This window comes from Platichthys flesus, chromosome 19 (genome assembly GCF_949316205.1).
Source record: "Platichthys flesus chromosome 19, fPlaFle2.1, whole genome shotgun sequence".
NCBI classification, from domain to species: domain Eukaryota; kingdom Metazoa; phylum Chordata; class Actinopteri; order Pleuronectiformes; family Pleuronectidae; genus Platichthys; species Platichthys flesus.
The window spans coordinates 19,094,013-19,117,652 of NC_084963.1; the positions used below are offsets into that span (position 1 = coordinate 19,094,013).

The window sequence follows — 23,640 nt, forward strand, 5'->3', positions numbered from 1 at the left end:
TGTGCTGAATGAGCTGTTTAAATGTTGTAAACACGCACCTACACATGAATGTTCAGATAAGTGTCAATGGATCACTGTGATATTTAAAAAACGTTACTATTATTACTGCCTTGCCGTTTTAGTTACCTACATTTTTCCCTGAAACACTCTTAGTTTATTGAAATTCCCTAAAGACGGACATGTTGAATAGGCCAAAGACATGTTATGTGAGACCACCTTGACCTTGACCTTTGACCACCCAAATCTAACCGGTAATCAGTAAGTGAATTTTTTTGCCAAGTTTGATAACACGTTCATGAGGTAAAAGCCTATTTTATGTGAGGCCACAGTGACCTTGATCTTTAACCTTTGACGACCAAATGTCATCAAATTCCCTACAGATGTTCTTGATGTATCACGCTCACAAAAGCATGAGGTCACCATGATCTTGACCTTCACCCTTTGACCACCAACATCTAATCCCTTCATCTTTGATTCAAGTGAATGTTAAGTTGAGTAGTTAATGTTAAGTTTTAGTAGCTTCTGTAATGGAATTTGACTTCAGATGATAAATCTGGTGACATTTTACATTCAAATCCAATGAAAAGACAGAAACCAACACCAGCAAATATGTTTGATTATCTTCTCTGGGTCCAGAACCAATTTGGCTGCGGTAACATTAAAGTATATCTTATCTCATAATGTGTTAACTTGTCTGTTTACACTTTCTGACTCCGCTCAGTCTGTGGCTCTCAGCTCCAAGCACAGACATCTCCTTATACAAGACGTTCATTCAAACTCAGCAGGATGGTGTGTTTGTGAGACCGATACAAAAGAACCTGCAGAGTGTGTGCTCACGGTGATAAAGGAACATGTCACCCATGCAACAGTGTGGCTCGATGTGACATTGACATTTCAACTTAAGGTGGCCAGTGTTCTCATGTTTGTTATCAAAAAGGATATTTATGTCTTTACACACACTCACCAGATTATAATGAATGAAAACACCGATTTTCTCCAGCATCAGTGTTTAGTGTTTTAGTATCAGGGGCTTGTGCTGAGAAGCGAATCAGGTGAAAGCCACAAACTGATGAGAAGGCTACAAGTGTGCTGCCTCCATTGAACTGTCTCTCTCTGGTAAACCAAAGTTTTTTCATTGAATTTAAAAGAAAATACTTCTCGTTACCCAAACCACTTTACATTTTTTTTGTCATTAACCCATTCAGACACACATTCATACAGTGCATCAATGGGCAGCACTTTTTCAATGAGAACCGTCAAGTTGTGAAGAGCAATTTGGGGTTCAGTATCTTGCCCAACGACACTTCGGGATGCAGATGGGGAAGACTGGGATGGAACCACCAGCCATCTGGTTAGAAGACCCCAGAGCCACATTGTGTTACTTGTTTTTAAGTGATTGAAAAATGTCTCTAGATTTAAAAAGCCAAAAGTCTGCAGTAAAGAGAGCTCCTCTTCCCCACATAATACTGGTGTGGACAAAACATCCTGGTAATCAGGACGTCATGTGACATATCAATGTCCCACATTTACATTACGTGTGTGGCCCCTAACAAAGCCAGGTGAAGCTGACCAGAGGAAAACGTCTGCAGTTGACCAATGTCAACAGAGTGGACCAGTTGGCCAATCAGAGGGGAATGGGCTTTATCGAGAGGGGGGGCTTAAAGAGACAGGAGCTAAAAACAAGCATCAAAAACTTAAAATAAGAAGTGGTAGCGATGGACAGATGAAAAGAGATGAAACTTGAAGCATTCAAACCTTTTCAAATATTAGCAATAGTACATGTTATGAAACTGAATATGAGCGTACTTATGTCACGCCCAACCTGAGGAGCACAACAGAGAGATGGTTTCTCTCTTTCCCCACTCCAAATGATATCGAATGCAACAACAATTTATTGTGCAACAAAAAGTATTTATTTTACAACTTAAGCAGAAGAAAGGTGTCAGGGTGAGAACAGCCAAAACAACAAACGAAACAATCTGTAACCAATCCCTAATAAATAATCCATTAATCCAGTTCACTCTGAAATCCACAAAATAGCTACTAAACAACAAGTCGTGGTCGGGCTGGCAGTTCAGGAGTGAGAGAGATGGCCCCAGCAGGTGTCATTTTTTAAGGTTGGTGCCGTCCGGTCCAATCTATTACGGCCACCTAACTCAAAGCAGCCCCTAGAAGAGAACAGAGGACGGGTAAACTGCACCACCCTCTGTTGGGGAGGAACAGCAACAAAATACATGTGGATTTAAAAGTTATGACATTAAGTATTGTCCATTAAATTGACATTATACAGCTGAGGCTCATTCAGACATTATCCAGAGTTTTTACTAGGGGGGTAGCAGGAGAAACTTTAGAGGAGGTCACAAGCCTCTGACTTGGCCATTATGTTCTCGCATACAGCCCCTCAGCAGAATGTCAGGGGATTATCTGCAGTTCAAATGAAAGTCTGAAAGCAGCTTATGTGACACAAATAAGAACGTTTTGGGACACAGGCCAAAGGTCTTGAGGCAAAGGGTTTCAGTAAAACTTTTAACAGCCCATAACAAATTCATAGTTATAGTAATTTTCGTGTACTTCCCGGTCAGTGAAGGATGTGGTTCATAGACACTGGCATATCTTGACATCTGATCTTAAAGCAATGCTAGGCAACTTTTTACTGAAGAAAAGCATTTTTCAAAATGAGTTGTGCTGTTCAGAATGCGACCCAGCAGGTTCCAGAGTAATGCTCAACTGTGACAGAGTTCAAAATAATTAAAAGTCATTGAAAACTGCATTTATCTCTAACATTCAGCCAGGAATATTTCAAATATGAGGAATTCTGAACAGAGTTTGTTACAGTAAATTTGTTTTAGCAGGATCTAGGTATCATGGGTAATATACAGTTGGGTTTCTGTTCAGTGAGTGGGACTATGCAGTCAGAGCTCCACTCATTGATAGGCTTTTTTTTTCCAATCATGGAAACCACCTAATCTCACAGGCATGACGCTCAATACAATGAGTCACAGTTAGTGTCTGCAGAGGGCGCTGTTGCCCAGTAAAAGTTACATTGCTTTAATATTGAAAAAGCCTCAGGTAACCTTTTAGAATTTGCCATAAGAGGGCGTCTGGCTGATATGACAAGAACGCACATACATTTGTATTTTGCCTCTGCTCCAGTGATTATTTTTTCAGGTTGTTTATCTGTATGTCACATTCTCATCAACGTGCAATCTCCAACGCTTTGACAGAAATTGTTAACATTTGACACAAACCTGATTAGAATTAGGTGGTCAAATGTCATATTCACTCATATTCACTCTTCACTCTGACTATATTCAGCAAAACGCCATTCCTTAAGTAGCTTCGCTGCATACCTTATGTGAATGTTTCAGAGATACCATCCTTCAACTGGCCCAGGCAGATGGCCGCCCACACTGAGTTTGGTTCTGGAGGTTACTTCCTTTGACAATTTTAAGGGGTTTGATTATCTAAGCATGCGTGATTAATATTATGAAGGATAAACCAATTGGGAATGGGTCAAAACATCTCTGCTGTGAGAATACGGCCCAGCTGTTTACCATTCTCAGGTGTTACATGTGTCAAATGTCTTGATTCTGATCTCTTGACCTTTTATGTTTTAGCAGAAAGGAAGAGCTTCGACTGTAATTTATTGTACCCTCTGCTCCAAAAGAGGTGCGTGTTGTATTTAATAGTTTGATATCTGCTGTCTGGGATCACCTTCCCCTGTATTTTAGCAAATATTTGAATGGGTTTCGTAATCTCACGTGTGCAGAACTGACTTGAAACTACAGTAGCCTGACAAACGTTCAACTCTGTTTGCTAAGCAGATAGAGGGGATTGTGCTTCAATGTGTGATATAACATATGTTTTTATGAGTAGTCATTAAAACATGTTAGGACAATTTTTCATAGTCAAGACTTATCCGGTTTGTTTGTCCAGTCTTTCATGTGAATTTATTTTCTAGTGAATTATTCAAAATTACCTTATTAGTACATCAGGTAAGCTATAAATGACATGAATGAGTTAAATGTGAAATCTGTAGAAGTTTTGATGGTTTCAGGTGCTCAAATATGGGTCTCACTTTGTAAAATGTCCTGTAGATTGTGTGACCTGATAATGGGTTATACTTCAAACAGCGTTAGCAAGCACAGGCTGAGAAGGAGATGGAACAAGCAAAAGACAAGCAAGATCAATGTCTCAGTTGAAATCTTAACTCCTCTTAAACCCTCTTTACACCAACATTAGTGTGTGTTTCAGGGGTGTGTTTCACCTTTTGGGGTGACTGGCTCTTTTTTCCCCTCTGCCAGTAGATATGTTTGCCATGTCATTCTTTTTTTGATGTTTCATGTTCAATGTTACGAACATGCCTAAAAACAGGGTTAGTAAACAGCAGAAAGCCATTCACTGCGTTTCAGCATTTACTTTTATTTGAGTCACAGACTCAGTAGAGTGGGGACTGACAGATTGTGTTCAGAAGTTACAAAGTCCTTAGAGATGGAGCCTTCGCTGCCTCCGGGAGTCTCCTCAGGACATTGAACCATGAAAAGGCAAAAATGTACACGTCCACTCATGTTTCCGCTACTGGATATCAGAGATGAAGCTGTGACTTGATCCGGGAATAACTGAGGACAAGAGACACAAGCTGGTGGATTGATGCAGAGTGAGTGTTTTGAGACTTTAGATACTTGGGCAATGGCACTGTGGTGGTAATTCTTTGACTGTGCCAGTGATTACTAAAATTGTGAATCTAATGTTTCACGGTGGTGAATTCTAATTACAAGAAACCTGAATTTCTCTTTTATTCTGTTCTCTCAGCTCTGTGTCCTCTTCATCTCTGTACATGATCTAAGCCACAAGTAAGCCATAGCAATACCGCATGTCAATCAAAGGTGGGCCAAAATTGTTCTATGCTGTTTGGCCCATATTCGCCACATTTGTTTGAGGATATTTTGGCAATATTTGCTATTTTATAAGTGGGTAAATTAAGGGTGAAATTCTATTTGTCTCAGCCACCAAAAGGAAGTGCCTGTGGCCAACATCTGTGTACCTGGGTGTGGTCCCTGGAGATGTGCCTTGTCTGAGAAGTGTCGTGCTGGAGGAGGATTTACCACAACCTGGCAAACCAACCGTTGCTATCAATGACTTGCAATTGATCTTTAAAACATCTGTAAATAATATATTATCAAGTAATAAAAACATCAGTTATAGCTAACCTAAACACGACCTCATCAGAGAGCAACTGTTCCACTCTCATCAACAATATTTCTCATTTCAACTTCAGATTACGTCCAAACTTTCTCTTGGATTCAAGGTTGTACCGATGGTCAAGGTCACTGTCACCTCTTATGGCACTTTTATGGCCTTAACGCAAGAATCTTTATACTTATACACATGCTATCTTTATTATGTAAGTCTATGGATATAATTATATGAATATTAAATGGTTTGTTGGCAGAGGCAGACAACAGTGAGCAGGTAATTTATTGCTGAGGTTCAAGAGTCGTAGTCTGAAGTGTTTCCAATTACAGTAGTACCTCAGTGCGACGTATTTCATGAAAAGTTTATTCACTGCATTAGTAGATACTTATGATGTTGAAGTTTGTCAACTACACACATGAAGTTCTCCTGAAAAAAAACAGGAAATGTTTCCAGATAAAGTGCAGACACGTTGCAGCTCTGACTCTGAATGTCAATGTCGAAGCCACAGGCTGCAGCTCAGCTCAGTTGGGTGTGAGCAGGCCAACCGGTGGGTGCGCACATGCTCAGTGAGGTTATTTTTACGCACAGAGGCTTTAAGAGCGCAGCGGCTGGAGGCAGACGGCAGCAGAGAGAGCGGAGAGGCGCACAGACGGAGCAAGGAGGAGAGCAGAGCCACCCATCAGCTGTGCGTCTCAGCCAGATGTACCAGCACCGACGTGGCCGCGGACCCAGCTCTGTGCTGGGCACCCAGAGCTAGGGCGCATGTGTTGGTGCCGCACGGCTCTGCACACGACCTCTCCTTCATAGACTCTTACGTTTAGATTGACACCGTGTTGTCTTTATTAGTCATAATGGTGCTGGGCAAAGTGCGGGCCTTGGCGATCTACTTTGACAGTTTGAATGAGAACAACCTGCCGGCGTTCTCCGGTGGAGAGCTGGTGTCAGGGAGGGTGGTCGTGGAGGTCACCGGGGATGTGCGGGTGAAGAGTCTGGACATAAACGCGAGAGGAGTCGCCAAGGTCCGGTGGACAGAGTCGAGGAACGCCGGAGCCAACACGGCGTACACTCAGAACTACACAGAGGAGGTGGAGTACTTACACCACTACGACACCTTGATAGGAGAGGAGAGAGGTAAGCAGTTAGTTCAGTCTCACTGTCACACACACCGCTGCCGATGCCGCTGCTGCCGCTAGTGATGCGGGACAGCTCCTCACGCTGATCACGCAAACTTTTCTGTCTGTGATTGAAAAGTTAGTGAACGCAGAGGGCGCAGTCATGTGGCAAAACAAAGCAGAGACCCAAAACTTCCATTGCATCAACAGCGAGCAGGCTCCGCGGTGCTGATGCAACAGCTGATGGTGATACCGGGCGCCTGTCCTCACTCTGAACCAACACATGCATTATTCAGCCCGAGCGTTTGTTAAGCACAGACCCTCCGCAGCAGCAGCAGTTTGTTGTGCACTAGTCTGCACCCTGCCGTCTCACTGCGTCTCAATCCAAAAGTTGCATCCCATGCGTAAAAGAAGAAATCCACCCAAAATCTAAACAAACGAATGTGCGTTCTTTTTAATGTTTGGCGCAATATAAATGCAAACTGATGCAGAATCTACACTTTACTGATAATATCCTGATGGAGGCGATAGCTCAGGCAACTCCCTTTGTTAGAAGCGGTTCAAACCTGTTCAGAAACTGCCAGAGAGGGAGGGAGCGGAGGAGGGAGGGAGGGGAGGAGGGAGGACCAGGCTGACTGTGTGTGCGTGTGTGTGTTTGTGTGTGAGTGAGTCTGTGCGTGTAATGATAAGTCAGCTGCTATCCTCCTCACACTTCCTACCTGTGTACCTGTGTTACTCTTGTAAAACCTGATGCACAAGACTGTGATGGAAACATCATGTAAATAAAAGATCCCTGCAGGGATGTGATACATCATTAGCTTGTGGCTCAGACTGTCACCTCCTCACCAGACTCACACTAACAGCAGCAGGTCATTTGAGATGTCACACTGAGAGACACATGACCAAAACAGCACCACCATCAACATCATGGAGGATGCGGCGTCACCAACAACCACTTGTCTCTGAGAGGGACTTTGTTTGGCTCCACAGCTACAGCCTATTTGTTTTAAAGTAAGGATTCTGGGATCAAAGGTCAAGATGAAACAAGATGGTGTAGAAACATATTGCTGCTTCTCATTCAGGCAGGAATGTGTCAATTATTATGACTCAATAACAGCAAGTTGGGTCAATTTGGCAGCTGTTTCTGAAGCTTTCGGTCAAATCACATGATCATCCTCAGCAGATGAGAGTTTGCCCACTTGTATTAATATTGTTTACGTTCAAACACAGTTTTCATGCTTCAGCTATCTTCATTCTTGAATGACTTTATTCAAGCCAGGCTGATGCATCAGCCAGTGTTAGGTGAACACAGGTACATTTGTCGGCTTATGAATAGGTAAACTGCAGAGGAGACAAGTCAAACTAGTTTGAAATGCATCAGCTTTGATGCAAATCATTGCTTATCCTGGTCACAGTTTTAAAAAGCAAATCTAAATTATGTGTATCAGCAATTATATGTAAGTTTAAAATATATCCCAAAAACAATTATTGTATTATATGATATATTATATTAGTACAAGCATAAGAGATCATGTATACATCAGGCTACAGTCTTGCATTACAGCTTTTTTTTTACCATCAATTAATTTCATTTACGGTTTCAACTAATAATTTACTCCATAAAAATGTAATAAAATACAATACAATAATCACTTGATAAAAGTCTAACAACATCATGTTTTGTTTTGTCCGGCCATCAAACACCAGCAAAATATTCAGTTTATTATAAACCGAGATGCTAGAGACACTAAGTAGAATTTCACTGTCTTCACCAAATATCAACTATGTTAATAAAACACGTGTATAATCCATGACACTTAATCTCCATGTGCTGAGAAACCTCATTAGATCTGACTGAAAGCTCAACAAACAGCTGCCAAAAGGACTCTTTGTTTTTAATGGAACTGCTGTGAAGTTACTGTGTTTACTGTGATGCTGACTTTTGACTGTAACTGGATTTGTTGTTGTTCCCTTGTTGTTGATGAATAAATGGTCTGAATGCTGCCCATTTCTTTCTTCTGTCTTCATTTCTCTCATTCGAGTCTTTGCGTGAGAACAGTACCTGGAGTTTACTGATAGTGTACACCACCCTTCCTCACTTGCAGCCCCCCCATGCCACACACCACATGGCTGTGCTAATGTGGGCAGGGGCTTGTCAGGGCTGTACCAACTGGAGCTTAGTCAGTAATTCATGTCAGACTCCCCTCCAATGGGAGCCTGAGTTGTAATGCATGCGTTGGAGTTTCCAGCTGAAGGAAGCTGCTCATTCTGGTTCATACCGGTCTACTCCTGCTTTGCTCTGTGTTGCCGGTGACTTGTCGGGGGCGCACGCTCATGCATGCACGAAAACACACACACACACACACACACACACACACACACACACACACACACACACACACACACACACATGCATGCAAGCTGTTTATGACAGCTCTCACGCCAAACACATAGGAACAGAGTGTGAGACAGACACAAACAGCAGAGATGCAGGGTGAAACAGAGCGAGTGCTGAGGTGGCAGGAAGCTGCAGTTCAGCAGGGCTGAGTGCAGACACTTAGAGAATTTCAGATACAAACAACAACAGAAGAAATGAGGAAGTGAACCGAGGCCATGTTCTTTCTCCTACAGGGTGCGTTGCTCTTTACAGCGCCTATTATTAGTCCTCATGTACTGTGTTTCCTCCTGAAATTCAGCAGACAAATTAATTGAACCTGAGATGTTTATACGACTAATCGTCTTCCACCAAATCCTTACTGCAACTGGATTATTTAGTCTGTAAATGGCATAAGTTGTGTTCAGGTTAAAGCTCAACTGACCAGACTGCGCCTAAACATGGGGTCGAACACAGGAGAAACATGTTCAAGCTGTGCAATTTGAAATGATACTACATCAGACCCTTCTCATATTTCATTTGAACGACAATTTTACTTTTAGAGTTCCACAGGTCACAATGTTCAAGACTGTCAACTTGCAAAAGGCCACATTGGTCATTTGTGGCGCAGCGGTTTACAACCTATAGTTACGTTTCATTGTTGGGTGACATCTAGTGGCTGTCGCAATTATGACAAGAGCAAAGGAGGAAGACCTATAAAGTCTAACAAAGCATTTTTGTGCCTAAATGTAAGCCGTGCTTTATCGTTTGATTAGTTTGATCTTGTAACCATGGATGAAGGCGTGATCGTCAGTCGTATCTGTTGGCCTGCTGAGAGCCCACACCCCAAGATATATATTTGAATGTCATATTAAAAAGGGGAAATTATCACGTTTTCTTTATGAAGGACACATTTTTTGGACACTACAAATAAATTAAACAAAATGAATCATAGCTATTAATCAGTTCTAACTCAGCATGAAATAGTGAACTTTAAATGAATTAGCTGGTGACATTTAACTATGGACTGGTTTTGTGATTCATTTTTCTCTGCTGATAGAATTCACATATTTCTGCTTGCTATGCTTTCGGAAATATGTGACTCCCCTGAGGTGAAGTGGGGAGTTCAGTCCACTGTGGAATAGATCTCCAGTCTGTGGTGTGGGCTGGGTGCAGAGTACAGGTGTATATGGACACATGTCCTTTGTCTTTCAGATGAAGATTGTCCAGAGGAAGGTCTGACTGTTCTGCATGCCGGCCTCCACGAGTTTGCTTTCAGCTTCAACCTGCCTCAGATGTGAGTAGTGACCAAGTGGGGGAGAGCGGGGTAATGTGGGACATCGGGTAATGGGAGACACCCCCTGTATCTAGGCAACGGAACACATTTGTGGTCATTTGACCATTATGTTTTCAAGCCCCTCCCATCCCCCCCTTGTCATGAAGGAGAAGTTGGTGCTGCTGCTGTGGAAAGTTTGTTTTTTCACAAAAATTTGTTTTTTGCATGTAAAAGTAAATTTTCTTGCTTTGAACTTAATCAACGGTTGTGTCAAAACAAATTGAATCAGGTAGAAAAACTTATATCATACATGTTGGTGAACTTCCAACATATAAACCCATGTGATTGATGCTAGCTGAACATTAGCCTGAATTGCTAAGAGATGTTGTTTTTTCTAAAACGGTGGCTGTTATATAACACAAAAATATGTTTAAGACTAAACTTAAATTGTGCTTCATGGTGGGGTAAAGTGGGACACTGTCACACTTTACCCCACCATGAAGCACAATTTAAGTTTAGTCTTAAACATATTTTTGTGTTATATAACATTATATATGTTTTATTTTTAATGTCATAAACATTGTAGAAAAGCCATCATGCCAAGAAACTATACACCAGGAAGACAACCTGGGGCCAAACACCCCTCGGAGAGATGGAGAGTGTAGCCGCTGAGGTCCTGCAAGGAAAGAAGTCCTTAAGAAAAGCTGGAAGGGATAGAAATATTGATAAGACAACCCTCAAAATTCAATTCATAAAGAAAACAGAGAAAGGGAAGGTAAAATCAGTAGCCTGGGGTGCAGTAGCTGAGGTAAAGAGAATATTCACAGATGAGATGGAGGAGGAGCTTGCCAAACACTTGAAACAACTAGCTGACACGTTCCATGGCCTTGCTCCAGTTAAGTGCCGTGAACTGGCATTTGAATACGCAGAGAAAAACAATATCCCTCTCCCTGCCAATCGGACAGAGAAACAATGTGCCGGTAAGCTAGGTTGTGCAAGAGATCACATGAATCATAATAATCATAAGTAGCTTGTAGCTGGGGTAAAGTGGGACAGAAGACCACTTTTTTAAAAACAATCATATTTTCTGATCATTTCCATTGCTAGGAAACATCCTGAATTAATGGGAAATGTGTAAATTTGACTGATATATCATTTGGCTCGCCTAAAGGGGAGCAAATGTAAAAAAATTCTCACATTACCCTGCTCTCCCCTACCATAGGATTTTGAGACCCTTTAAAATGATCTACAGTAGTTACTGTTTTGTTCATTATTTTTAGTATTATTACTACTGACATAATCTACTTACATATATCTTCCGAATACTTTTCAGATAATACCTCTGTGCTTTTACTAAATTTGATTGCAGGGCTTTAACTTGTAGTGGAGCAGTCTATGCTGTGTTGGTATTTTAAGTTAAAGGATCTGTACTGGATGTACTAAAAGTAAATGACAGTATAGCCTCACTTCCTCATACTCCTTCTTCCCTCTGCATCCCCATCTTTCAGGGCTCTGGCCACGTCTTTTGAAGGGAAGCACGGCAGTGTGAGGTACTGGGTGAAAGCTGAACTGCACCGTCCATGGCTGCTCCCTGTGAAAGTCAAGAAAGAGTTCATTGTGTTTGAACACATCGACATCAACACACCACTGCTGCTGGTAGGCACATTGTACCCGCTTTGGGTATTTTAAAGGAACAATTTGACATTTTGGGAAAATATTGGTTAAGGGGACATATGAAGCTACGTCTTAGCTGGTTTGCTCTGGAGCAGAGGAAGGTTATGAAACGCCCTTATCCTCATGCTCCAGTTTCTTCTTCTGCGGTTCCAGAGTCATGACTTGCCTGTTCCATTGTGTTTCATTTCATTCTGGACTGTTGCTGGGAAAAAACGAGACATCAAAATTTATCATATAATGAAACTCTGATGGACAAAGATATTCATAGCTCTTTCACACATTCAGAGTGCAGGGGGGAATTGAGGTTCAGTGTCTTGCCCAAGGACACATTGACATCCAGACACAAGTAGTTGGGGATTGAACAACAGACCCTCTGAATGATGGACAGCTGAGCTCTTTAGCCACAGCCGACCACTGTGTTGGCTGCTGGTTGTTGACTTAAATCTGTTGTACTTGCTTTTGTGTTATTGTTATTGGGGGTGGCTGTGGCTGAGGGGTAGAGTGGTCGTCATCAAACCTGAAGGTAGGCAATTCGATCCCCAGTTTGACCCATCTGCATGCCGAAGTGTCCTTAGGCAAGATGCTGAACCCGAATGGCCCCCCAGAGAATAACAAAGTGCTACGAATAGATGCACTGTATGAATGTGTGTGTGAATGGGTGAATGTTGAACTGTACTGTAAAGCGCTTTGAGTGGTCATCAAGACTAGAGAAGCGCTATATAAATACAAAATCATTTACCATTTACCATTTACCGTTGAAAAACTGTCTGCAGCTCCATATTTGCCATCCAGACAAGAGTGGCCTCAAATCTCTCATCTAACACTATAAACCATCATAAATGAAGGGATGGAAATAATGTTCCTCATCTTTCACCAACAGTTAAACCTAATAGTTCTATCTGAACAGGCTCCTCAAGCTGGAACAAAGGAGAAGACTCTGTGCTGCTGGTTCTGTGCTTCAGGCCCGATCTCCCTAAGTGCCAAGATTGAGCGAAAGGGCTACACACCAGGTGAGAGAAACCTCCTCCTAACTTCTCCACTCCTCCTTCTTCTCTTTCTGCCTGTGAGATTTCACTTATGTCGCTTCTCTCTCAGTCTGACAGACTGATCTGTTGTCTTCTCTCCAAGGCGAGTCTATCCAAATCTTTGCAGAGGTGGAGAACTGCTCATCCCGGGTTGTGGTGCCCAAGGCTGCACTGTACCAGACCCAGACCTTCTACGCCAAGGGCAAGGGCAAGCAGATCCAGCAGCTGGTGTCCAATCTGCGAGGAGACCCCCTGCTGCAGGGGAAGAGCCAGAGCTGGGAGGGAAAACTGCTCAAAATACCTCCGGTGTCCCCCTCCATCCTGGACTGTCCTATCATCAGAGTGGAGTACGCCCTTGTGGTGAGACTACATCTTCCCTTTCCAGTCAGAAAATTAGCCATAAGTGATCCATTATTCTTCATGAAAACTAGCTTTTTTAAATCAATAATAATACAGTTACCCACAATAATGTATAACCTGTTGATAACATACTAATTATATACAAATAAAGTGTTAATATCTGACAGTAATTTACTTACCTAAATAGTATTTTACAGAGTCATTCTACAAATAATATGCTAAGAACATGCTAATTATCAGTTAATAAAAACCAAACTAAAACCAATATGTATAATGCAAATAAAATTATAATTATTATAATAGTTGCTGAGAAAACATTAGAGAATCTCCTATTCTTTCCTGCTTCCGCTTCCATCTAACTGCAAACACCAAAAAACATATTATTAGCAGTGTGATGTTATTATTATATCGTCATATTTCTTCTAAATGTTACCTGAAGACAGGTTGTATGAAGAGGTCATGCCTCTAAAAAAACAATTAAATACTTTGTGGGCTGTATTCCATAGATGAACAAGTAGAACTGGTTTCAACCGCAACAAGTTGTTTTTTGTTCTTTTACAACTTCTACCCAACACACTCCCTCTGCCTGCAGGTTTATGTGGACGTCCCCGGCGGCTTGAACTTGTCCCTCTCGCTGCCGCTGGTGATTGGGACCATACCTCTCCACGCCAGCAGCACCCGCACTTCCAGCATCAGCAGCAACTGCAGCACTTTGACATGGCTGGGCCTGTCGCAGACACCTGAGGGTGAGTATTGCAAACACAGAAATACATGTGCAAACAGTAAAGATCCCTTACACTTGTGTTTTTTTTTCTACTGCAGCACCACCCAGCTACAGCGATCTGTCAATATCAGAGTCCCACAGGCGAGATTGTCTGCAGGGCTGTGATAGGTCTGACGGGGAGGGAGAGGTCCAGGGATCTCTGCTAACTTATATCACAGAGTTCAGATATCTTCCCCCGCCAGTCTACTCTGAGGTACATGTCACACACACACACACACACACACACACACACGCACACACACACACACACACACATCCAAACATACACGCACACAGAAAGTCAAGAGTGATCTGGCCAAGGGCAGCATGAAAACATGTTGCAACAGTAAAACCAAACAAAATATGATAATAAATCCTGAAACAGTGCCAGAGAGTTGAAAGGGAGATAAAGTACTGTAAGAGGTGAATTATTCTCGCAGGAAACAATTGGAAATATCTGCTAGTAGCTAATTCCAATTTTGAACATAACACAAATTCGGACAAATATAGGCTAAAAGTCATGGTAGCAGCAAAAAGTGATGGATTTACAGTTAAATCGTATTGTAAATGTAGAGAGTGAATGGTTTAAACAAAGAGATGTAGCATCAAGAGATGTCTCACAGGTTTCTCTTCAATCTGCTACATCTGCTTGGCTTTAAGACGCATAATTCATCTTGATATAAAATATTAGCAAAGGCTGAATGAACTTCAGCTTATTTTCAGGTTGCAGCTAAAGTTAATGAGTACTTATCAAGCTGCCATGCAATTCAAGCTTTTGTTGTAGTAATTTGAGCTTTCTAATATGATCAGACAATGGAAATAAACACTGAACTTCTAATATTTAGAATTAAATTTTATCTCACCATTTATTTCAGACCTTGTGTTTTTGCCCAACAGCAGCTTTTAAAAACGCATGTGTCTCTGTAACACACCCCAGGTTGACCCTAACCCAGACCCTGTGGAGGTGTGTGGGGCCATGGATGTCAGGAGACCTGACATGTGTCCATCCCGCTGAGGAGAGCTCTGAAGCTCAGAAGGCTTCTGCCCAAACAAGACACCGCCACCCTCAGCTCACAGCCAGCTTCTCGCCAGATTATATACCACGTCAATGAAGCTGTTTCCTCCCTGACACGGGAATGTCAGCTGAGAGAGTATTAGGTGACCACTGACGAATGGACCAGTAATTTTGAGCCTTCCGCTCCATCCTGTGCTCAAGTCGAGGCAAAAAAAGCTCCGTCTGACAACACTGTATATGTCTGTCAGAGTAAGCCTCCTTCTGCCTCACGGTGAATTTTGCACATAACCGAAAAGACTGTTTTTCTATCACAGGCCTATATGCTACAGTAGAATCTGTCCACAGGTCTAAACGACAGTGTTCTCCTTGAACTAAAGGGCACATTTAAAAGAGGACAAAAGCTTTTTTCAGTCAAAGGATAGTTTGAGCTTATGACTGTGGCCTGAAGGCGTCACAAACCAGACTTCAGGTGGAAATCGTTGCTTCTTGAGAACAAATCTGAAACTCATCAAGAGATTTCAACAAATAAAAAGCGGAGGCCGAGAAAATAAGACAGGGGATGTTACCATTGATAAGTTGCAGAAATGCATCAAGTAAACGACCACCTCGAGCAATTCAAATAAAGCTCAAATTGTGTGTGAAAGTGTGTAAATGAGAGAGTGTGTGTGTGAGTGTGTGTGTGCGTGTGTGTGCTGGTCTTAATGTCCAGGTTAAACAGATACAGGCCCGAGACAAAAGCACAACTCTGACCAACCACGATAAAATACCACAAGTTGCCTGTAGGTTTCTGCTCTGAGCTAAAGCTTCTCTCTTGCTGTTGATTTTTTGCAAACATGGATGCTAAGAAGCTTAGGGCTCGCAAAGACAATGGCAAAGTTTAAAAGATAAATGTTTACAAATGAATATATCAAATTGAGAATGTTGTTCAAACATGACTTCTTCCATCTGAAATTTTTAACTACCAAGTGCAATATATTTTTGTATTTGTGTTTTTTTGCACTAGTTTTTCATATACTCTATTGCGTTTTATTCCATTTCTGTGCATTATATATTATCGTCGGGATCATATTGCTGCCATGATCAACTTTTGATAAAATAAAGGGTTTATTTTATAAAATAATGAGCTGCTTCGCAAATTTTTTAATCTTCTGTGCATCAGACAGTGGAAGTGTCTGGATGATGATCTACAGTGTGAACAACCCAGTCTCATGAGGATACAGCAAACCAGATGTAGGGCAGAGCTCACGTGAGCTCCTGACCCAATTCTTGACTGCAGACTGGCGAACACCATGGAAGGAAAAAAACTAACAGAGATTTTAGAGTAATGCTATTTTCACTCAGGCTGTTTCATAACCTACAGTATACAGGCTTCCAGTAGTAATGTTAGATAAAGGCCTCAGTTGCGGACTAACGGACGGACGGATCGGACGGACCCTTTTTGATTTATAGTTCTACGAGCCTTTTTGTTGTGAAAACAATTCACCGCCAGAACAGTAGATGGCGCAACTGAAGTAGAGCTTAGAGAAGCCTACCTCATGATGTATATAGAAGAAGTCCACGCTGGTTTATTTACGTCCTCCCGGCTCCTCACACACAGTGAACGATGGCAACTAACAGAAAAAGGATGTTGATGACGCGACAGTTTTTGCTGAAATAAAGTGACACCCAGCGGGTCAAAATGCTTATGTTATCGTGTCTTAACGCAGCGGTTCCCCGGTCTTGTTTCCAAACTGCGTTGCTAATTCAACAGCTGCAACAGCTTGAAGCTACACGGAGGCAGCTAGCTTTCCCACAGCTTCCACACACAGTCAGCACGGACACCCGATACTAACTACTACCAAGTGTTTGCTTCTAACCTGACGGTGTTTGAGAAACAGTGTCATGAGCCGTGGGATTAAAGTCAGCGGGTTTTTGCGCTGTTCCCACCGCAGTTAGCATGGTGGCTAGCCCGCTATCCCCGTTATGAAAGTTCGTTATAACCATATGTGACCGTACACACATGCCGTAAGTGCTCTGACCAGCCACCGTCAGCCGGACAACGCCGCTGGCTTAACACACTTGTCACATTAATCATAGAGTCGTAGTTGTGATTTTGGTTTATTGTGATGTAAGGAATGGAACAGATAGTTTCCATTCCGAAATGCTGGCGTTAGCGGACCAATCACAGCCAAGGGCTATCCGTGGGCTCTCCGCCATTTCGACGTGTAGTTAGAAAAATGAGAGCTGCACGAAAAGCTCTCCGATGAGCCGCTGAGAGGCACGGAGAGGGCGTTCCACGTTGGAGAAGGCGGTCCTATCTGTCCGTGTCCGTCAAAACGTAGAAGCATACATATTGGCCCGGTAGGCCATCGCCTCTAAAGGCAGCCACCAGGCTGCCACTGTCTCCTCTGGTACTTGTGGTACCCAGAGGCTCAACCCTAATACCACCTTAACAAAATGTCCCCTTCTTCAACACTTTGAGTGATGAAAACACATGGACTGCCATGAAAAATGGAGAAGACTTCGGCTCTGCCCAAAACAAAATCCACCTACGAGCAGTTTTAAAGCTCCCTGAGGGAGTGTTTAATCCCTAAAAACAGCAATTCACACTTTTATTGTCAGTTTGGATTTATAATCCCCCTTTTTGTACGGATTAAACAAACAACATAATGCGTGTCAATCTGTGAGTTTTGGAGATACTGGTAGGTGGAGTTTGTTTCCTGTAGGCCACTGCTGTTCCCAGACTTTACACTAAGCTAAATGCTAACCTTCTCGTGGCTCAAGTTTCATATTAAGCGCACAGACATTACTTTGTTGTATACTTCTCGTTCAATGGTATGTGAGAATGCATATAGTCCAAGAATGCAAGACAAGAAGCTAACTGCTGAGTAATACTTAAGTCATTCAGGTCCATTAAAGTTAAAAATAACACAATGGCCAAAACTATAACCAATGCTTTTCGTGTTGTGGATCTGTATCTGATGGAGAGTAAACATTCTGTTTGCAAGTACATCCTCGCAGCGTGAACAGAACACTTTTATGTCAAGTCTAGTCTTCTTGTTTTTGTTGTTGTTGACTTTTTTGGGCCCTGTGAAGTGAGAAAAAATGTCTTAGTGCAGCTTTGTCGTCTCCATGGGAGACAAATGCTAAAGCCCCTATCACATTTTGTCTCATGTGTTTTTACATTATTAGAATTAGGTCCTTCTTATTGCTAATTTGTGATTTTAATGGGAGAGGAGGCTGTACCATTTTAGAAGTAGAAATGTCCCCTTGTATCAGAACACTACTTAATATATTGATTTCGATCTCAGAAATGCTTGTTTCATAGATTCAGGATGGCCAATCACAGTGGCTCTCTCGTTTAGCAGCTGGAATACACCTGTTGGTATTTAAGCAGGGGGCAGTCATCAGCACCCACATCCTGCTTGGAATCAGTGAGAGCTCATGTCATTAAACCACTACAAATGAGGTTAAGGTGATGAAAGAGTTGCAGTTCAATCAAATTTATTTGTATAGCCCATATTCACAAATTACAATTCATCTCATAGGGCTTTAACAGGGTGTGACATCCTCTGTCCTTAACCCTCAGCAAGAGTAAGGAAAAACTACAAAAAACCCTTTTTAACAGGGTAAAAATATGTAGAAACCTCAGAGAGAGCCACATGTGAGGGATCCCTCTCCCAGGACGGACAGAAGTGCAATAGATGCCACGTGCAGGAGAACATCATCAATAATCAAAGTCTCTAGCAGCATTGATGAAGCACAGTCCATGCTCAGCAACCATCTAGACCACGATCCACCATCCAGACCAGACGCCACTTCAGTCCTCAGTCACCGTCCACCGCCGCCCACCAGGAGGACCCATCACAAGCCACCACTGCGGTCCTGGTCCACCGCCCGTGCCCAATGCCAACGCGACACAGGGTCCGCCACCAGCACCACGATCAGCCCACATGACTCAGAATCCGCCACACTGGATCCAACACCGCGACCCCCGGTGCGCGATCCACAAACCGTAATCCATGGTGCGGCCACAGAGGCCCTGGATCTGCGGGTGATAAAGCAAAGGGATTCCGGGGAAGGGGGATAGGGATGGAGAAGAGGAAGGAGAAGCTGGAAAGAGAAGCTCCGTGTGTCATGTGTCATAAAATAGAACAAGTAACGTTCTGGCGCACTAATTAGCTCTAACTATAAGCTTTATCAAAAAGGAAGGTTTTGAGCCTACTTTTAAACGAACAGATGGTGACTGCCTCCCGAACTGAAAGTGGTAGATTATTCCACAGCCGAGGGGCTTGATGGCTAAAAGCTCTGGCTCCTACTCTACTTTTAGAGAATTTAGGGACGACAAGTAGGCTTGAATTCTGGGAGCGGAGTGCTCTAGTGGGTTTATAAGGTATTAACAGCTCTTTAAGGTATAAAGGCGCTATATTATTAAGGGCCTTGAAGGTGAGGAGGAGAATTTTAAATTCTATTCTAGATTTAACTGGAAGCCAGTTGAAGCTCAATCGAGGACAGATCCAGTTTTCTAATTGCTCCACACCTACCTGATGTTTTCTTTTTTTCATGGTTTATGAACATTAGCGTTTCATCACCGAGAAAAACGGGTTTGTGAAACCTTGGCTTTTATTTCCAGGGTTGATTGACAACAGGTGCACTGAGTTAGGTATTCAGCCTTGGCGGAGGAAAGGTAAGGTAAGTCCTCCATTCTCATTCAGCCACTGCACATCAATGCATGTAAGGACACAAACCAGCACCTTGTTGTCTTAAGAGTTTTACCTCAACTCACGATTGCGTAATGCTCTGAAGACACATGTGCACTTGCCGAGAACAAAAACCTCCAGTATGCATGCACACAATGGTGAGAGGTCACATGGATAATGTTTTGGCTTCTAATATACAGGCAGCCTCTGCATGGCTGATAAACAGAAACTGGTTTGAGCTGGATGAAGACACTCAGGCTCAGACAGACACACAAAGAGACAGACTGGCAGCACATTCTTTAAATGGCTCATATTCATAAAGTTTCTGGTACAATGTTGCTCCTGGTGATGACGTTGTTAGAATTATTACATTTCCTAGGAAGTTCCCTTCACAGTTCAGACTAGTTCTGGTAAAAATAGAAGTGATTCACGAGACATGTCAGCCCCTAAGAAAGCTGCTTAGGTGAAGAACAGTTGGTAGTAGGACTTTCTGAAGCAGAGGACTGTTAACTATTACTAAGTTAACTTTAGTAAGTCAACTGTACATTTGTTAAGTGAGTTAACTATCAGTAAGTAAGATAACTGTTACTAAATTAACTTTAGTGATCAATTTAACTTTAGTAAGTTAACTGTTTGCTACTTAAGTAAGTTTGTTAACTGTCAGTAAGTTACCTTAAGTAAGAAAGTTAACTTTAGTAAGTAAGCTAACTGTTAGTAAGTTAACTGTTAGTAAGGTAGCTTTGGTAAGTAGGTTAAATTAACTTGACATAATTTGGAGACAGATTCTCCACAGCAGTGATGGTGGAGGGGAGTATCCACTAATGGACCAGCAGCGAGACAATCTCAGCTGCCGATCCTGAAGCTTGGTTAGTGTAGTGTTCAATGATGTAACGTGGCCTTTGAAGGATACACAATATAAAAATGAACAACGCCGCGTAATAGAAAAAGGTTCTGCACCCCTTTAAGAAATGCATCACCAAGCCATACCACACGCTCAACACCTCTTCATTGTAATTAACGTTTCAGTCCTAAAACCCTCCAAAGCTTGGATCCATTCATGGTATGGCTCCGCGTATTCTCTGAATATTTGTGAATACAGCCACTGGCCATGAGAGATAAAACCTTATTTTACTGTCACTGCTGACTCAGGACGGTGTTGAGTCTTTTGTTTTGTACTAGAGTTACTGGATTGCCTGTCACTTGATCCTCTAGAACAATGTTCTGTGTATGTATATATATATATATGTCATGTTTACTAAAGTCATAGTGCACTAGTTGGTTTTGCTTGTTTGTTCAAGCTGCATGCGAATCAGACATGCCCGTGAACATTCATCAGACATGCACACACCACAAACAAGGTACTTCGCAGGCATCTGGGCTGACGTCCAACTCACAGGGCGTCCTTGATGACTTCTAAACACAGCTCAGCATTGGCCACTGTGTAAGGATCCGCTCTTTCTTATAAAACAAAATAAAAATAACCTTATTTTCAGAATGTTGAACCCATGCATGGGTAAAAAATGGAAACGCACACACACATCTCATTAATTAAGTTATTGAGCACAGTTGCTCAAATTAATTTGCTCTGTGCTCACATATGGCTTAAAGTGTTCATATGACAGCTGGCCAACAATCTATGGCCATTACCTAGACTGCCAAAAATAAACACCAGCCACCAGCATCTGTCCCGAAGCTGAGACACTGAACTTATGAGCGGTGTGTGCTCTAAAACTCTGCTTTTAGACTGTTAGTCCGAGGTCAGCAGTGAGTCGACACAACAGTGTGGATAAACTGTGGAGACGTTTTCATTGGGTGTGACACGACATGCTTTCATTCAGGGTTGCAGAGCAGCTCAATGCATCACATGACCGTTGCTATAATTCTATATTAGTTTTTAACATGAATAAGCAGATAATAAAAAATACGTAAGTGCTGTTTTATCGCAAGTCAGTTTAGTATTTAATTTGCTCTGTCTATGTTCTAAAAAGCAGTCCTCTCCTCAGTCCTCATGTTAGTTATCCCAGACACCTGTGAAGATAAGACTAGTGGAAGCGTGAACAAATTTCACATCAGGCTGCTTTCTTCTTCTATCTTATTTTTAATTGTTTTTTAACTAAAATGAGAGGAGGGTGGGACTGACTGGACAGAACAAGCCCACATCACTGTGGACGCTGGATACACATCTCTACACCAGGCGCACATGTCAGGTTTTAAATAAGATGAGATGCAATGTGGACACGAGACAGGCTGTAAACGGAGTGGTCGTTTTAAGGAAGCCTCCTAAAAGTTCTGAGAGTTTAGAGGTTAAGTCTGAATGGAGAAATGTGTGAGGACTAAACTTTGAATAAGTTAGAGAATCTGTATGAAGCCCACAGTGTGAATATCTTCACTTACCGCTCACTATTTTATCAGATGGATTAAGGGCCCAGTCATACCTGTGCAAATACAAGTACGGGGGTCAAAGTTAACCAAAGTTGAGCTCCAGGCGAAGACACATTGTGATCTCCATCTTCACAGGAACAACATATTTTATTCACTTCCTTACTTTTACAGATATTGACAATTACTATATAAAACCACCTTTTAATGATGACAGATTTTACTAAAGACCTGAAATCATTGGCTTATCAACTGAAAATGATCAGGAATTTATTTCATTTGTCGAATGACAGTTTGAATCTATTTTTTAACATCGTCACAAGCATTTTGTGTGTGAGGTTTTGCTGCCTTTCTCAGTGATGGTTTAGCTTATTGTGAAGGAAACTTTACAGAACAAAATGATTGATGGAGACCAGAATTGTCAGATAAAGTGAAACTCTATATAATTATTAGTTTCAAACCTATTGAATTTATATATTTTAACTCTTTCAGCTGTACATGAATAAGAAGAAAGTGATGAGGAGTCTGTGCTGCCCCCTGGCTGTTGGGACGTATAAAGTCCCAGAAGTAGGAGGGGAGGTGACTCCTAAGTCGCTGCAGTGTTAACACTTGACAGAGTCAGCATCAGTGTGTGTCCACTAAAGCTGAGTTAGTCATTTAGACACATTGTCACTGGGTTTAACAATGAATGTCGTGATTATAATAGTTATCTGTGGTTCACTAGTTCATATCTGATACTGGTTATGAAAACATAACAGTCCCTCATTCTCATGTATAGGACTGGTTCATTTGTAATGCACTTCACTTGGTTGTATTTTGCATTTGACCTCTTCTATGGACTACACAAGGTTAATTTTTCACAAAAAACATGACACATTTTCTAAAATGATGCCAGAATAAAAAGAATATTTCTACTGATGCTATATACTTTTTGAAAAATGTACATTTAGACATCCATCCTTGAATTCACAATTGAGTGATACGCTCTAAATTATATCATTATTATATTTTGCGATAGTTTGACACATTGTGAATAAAAAAAACTTTGTCCCATGAGATGTTCTCTGCGATGTAGAGAAACCCTGTGTTCTTCTCTTTCATAATATTTTAAGGTCCAGTGTTTAGGATTTAACATTCATGAAGTTTTCAGTATGGTATAATCATTTGAATTTACATCTACATTAGGAGCAGGTCTTCCTCCACAGGGTCTGCCATGTTTCAACATTATGTTTCTACAGTAGGTCAGAATGGCAGAATGACACAAGTAGGTTTCTTCTTCCCTTAGAGCAAACCGAGAATGAGCATATTTAATGATAATATGAACTTATAATTGTTTAGTGCCTTACAAGGGACAGAAGGTATCTTTAAATATTTATGAGGACAAAACAGTGCACAGAAATGGAAGGGATTTTTGGACACAATTCATTGTGTCCTATGGAGAGGCGGTGGTCTAGTGGCAGAAAGTTGGACTATGGGCAGAGAAGGTCTCTGGTTCGTCTCTGGTTCGACTCCACGGAGAGACAACAAAAGACGAACCTGGATTGATCTGTCCAAAAATCCCTACCCTGTCTAGTGCCCCTGAGCAAGGCACCTTACTCCCCCAACATCTGCTCCCCGAGCGCCGTACATGGTCGCTCACTGCTCTGTGTGTCCTGCACCAGATGGGTCAAAAGCAGAGATTAAATTTCCCTACCTGCATGAGTGTGCCTTTGCATGTCTGTGCATGTGTTTGGGATGAATAAACGGATCTTAATCTTAATCTAATTTGGTAAGGTAATTTCAAGTTT

At 41.9% G+C, this 23,640-nt stretch overlaps 1 protein-coding gene across 1 annotated transcript; it reads left to right on the forward strand.

Annotated features, from left to right (window-relative positions):
• The first annotated feature begins 5,657 nt into the window (after window positions 1–5,657).
• Window positions 5,658–15,915, forward strand: LOC133975277 (arrestin domain-containing protein 3-like). Its single transcript, XM_062413186.1, has 8 exons — window positions 5,658–6,327; window positions 9,898–9,979; window positions 11,467–11,614; window positions 12,540–12,642; window positions 12,761–13,017; window positions 13,610–13,763; window positions 13,840–13,994; window positions 14,718–15,915. Exons 1-8 carry the CDS (start codon window positions 6,048–6,050, stop codon window positions 14,793–14,795), a joined length of 1,257 nt encoding a protein of 418 aa, XP_062269170.1. The 5' UTR covers window positions 5,658–6,047; the 3' UTR covers window positions 14,796–15,915.
• The last annotated feature ends 7,725 nt before the right edge of the window (window positions 15,916–23,640 follow it).

What these genes read in the sequence shown, in the direction of transcription:
- LOC133975277 (XM_062413186.1), top strand. Translation starts at nt 6,048, where the DNA reads ATGGTGCTGGGCAAAGTGCGGGCCTTGGCGATCTACTTTGACAGTTTG. An exon ending in CTTGATAGGAGAGGAGAGAG is followed by an intron (nt 6,328 to 9,897) that starts GTAAGCAGTTAG and finishes TTTGTCTTTCAG; the next exon opens with ATGAAGATTGTCCAGAGGAA. An exon ending in GCGAAAGGGCTACACACCAG is followed by an intron (nt 12,643 to 12,760) that starts GTGAGAGAAACC and finishes CTTCTCTCCAAG; the next exon opens with GCGAGTCTATCCAAATCTTT.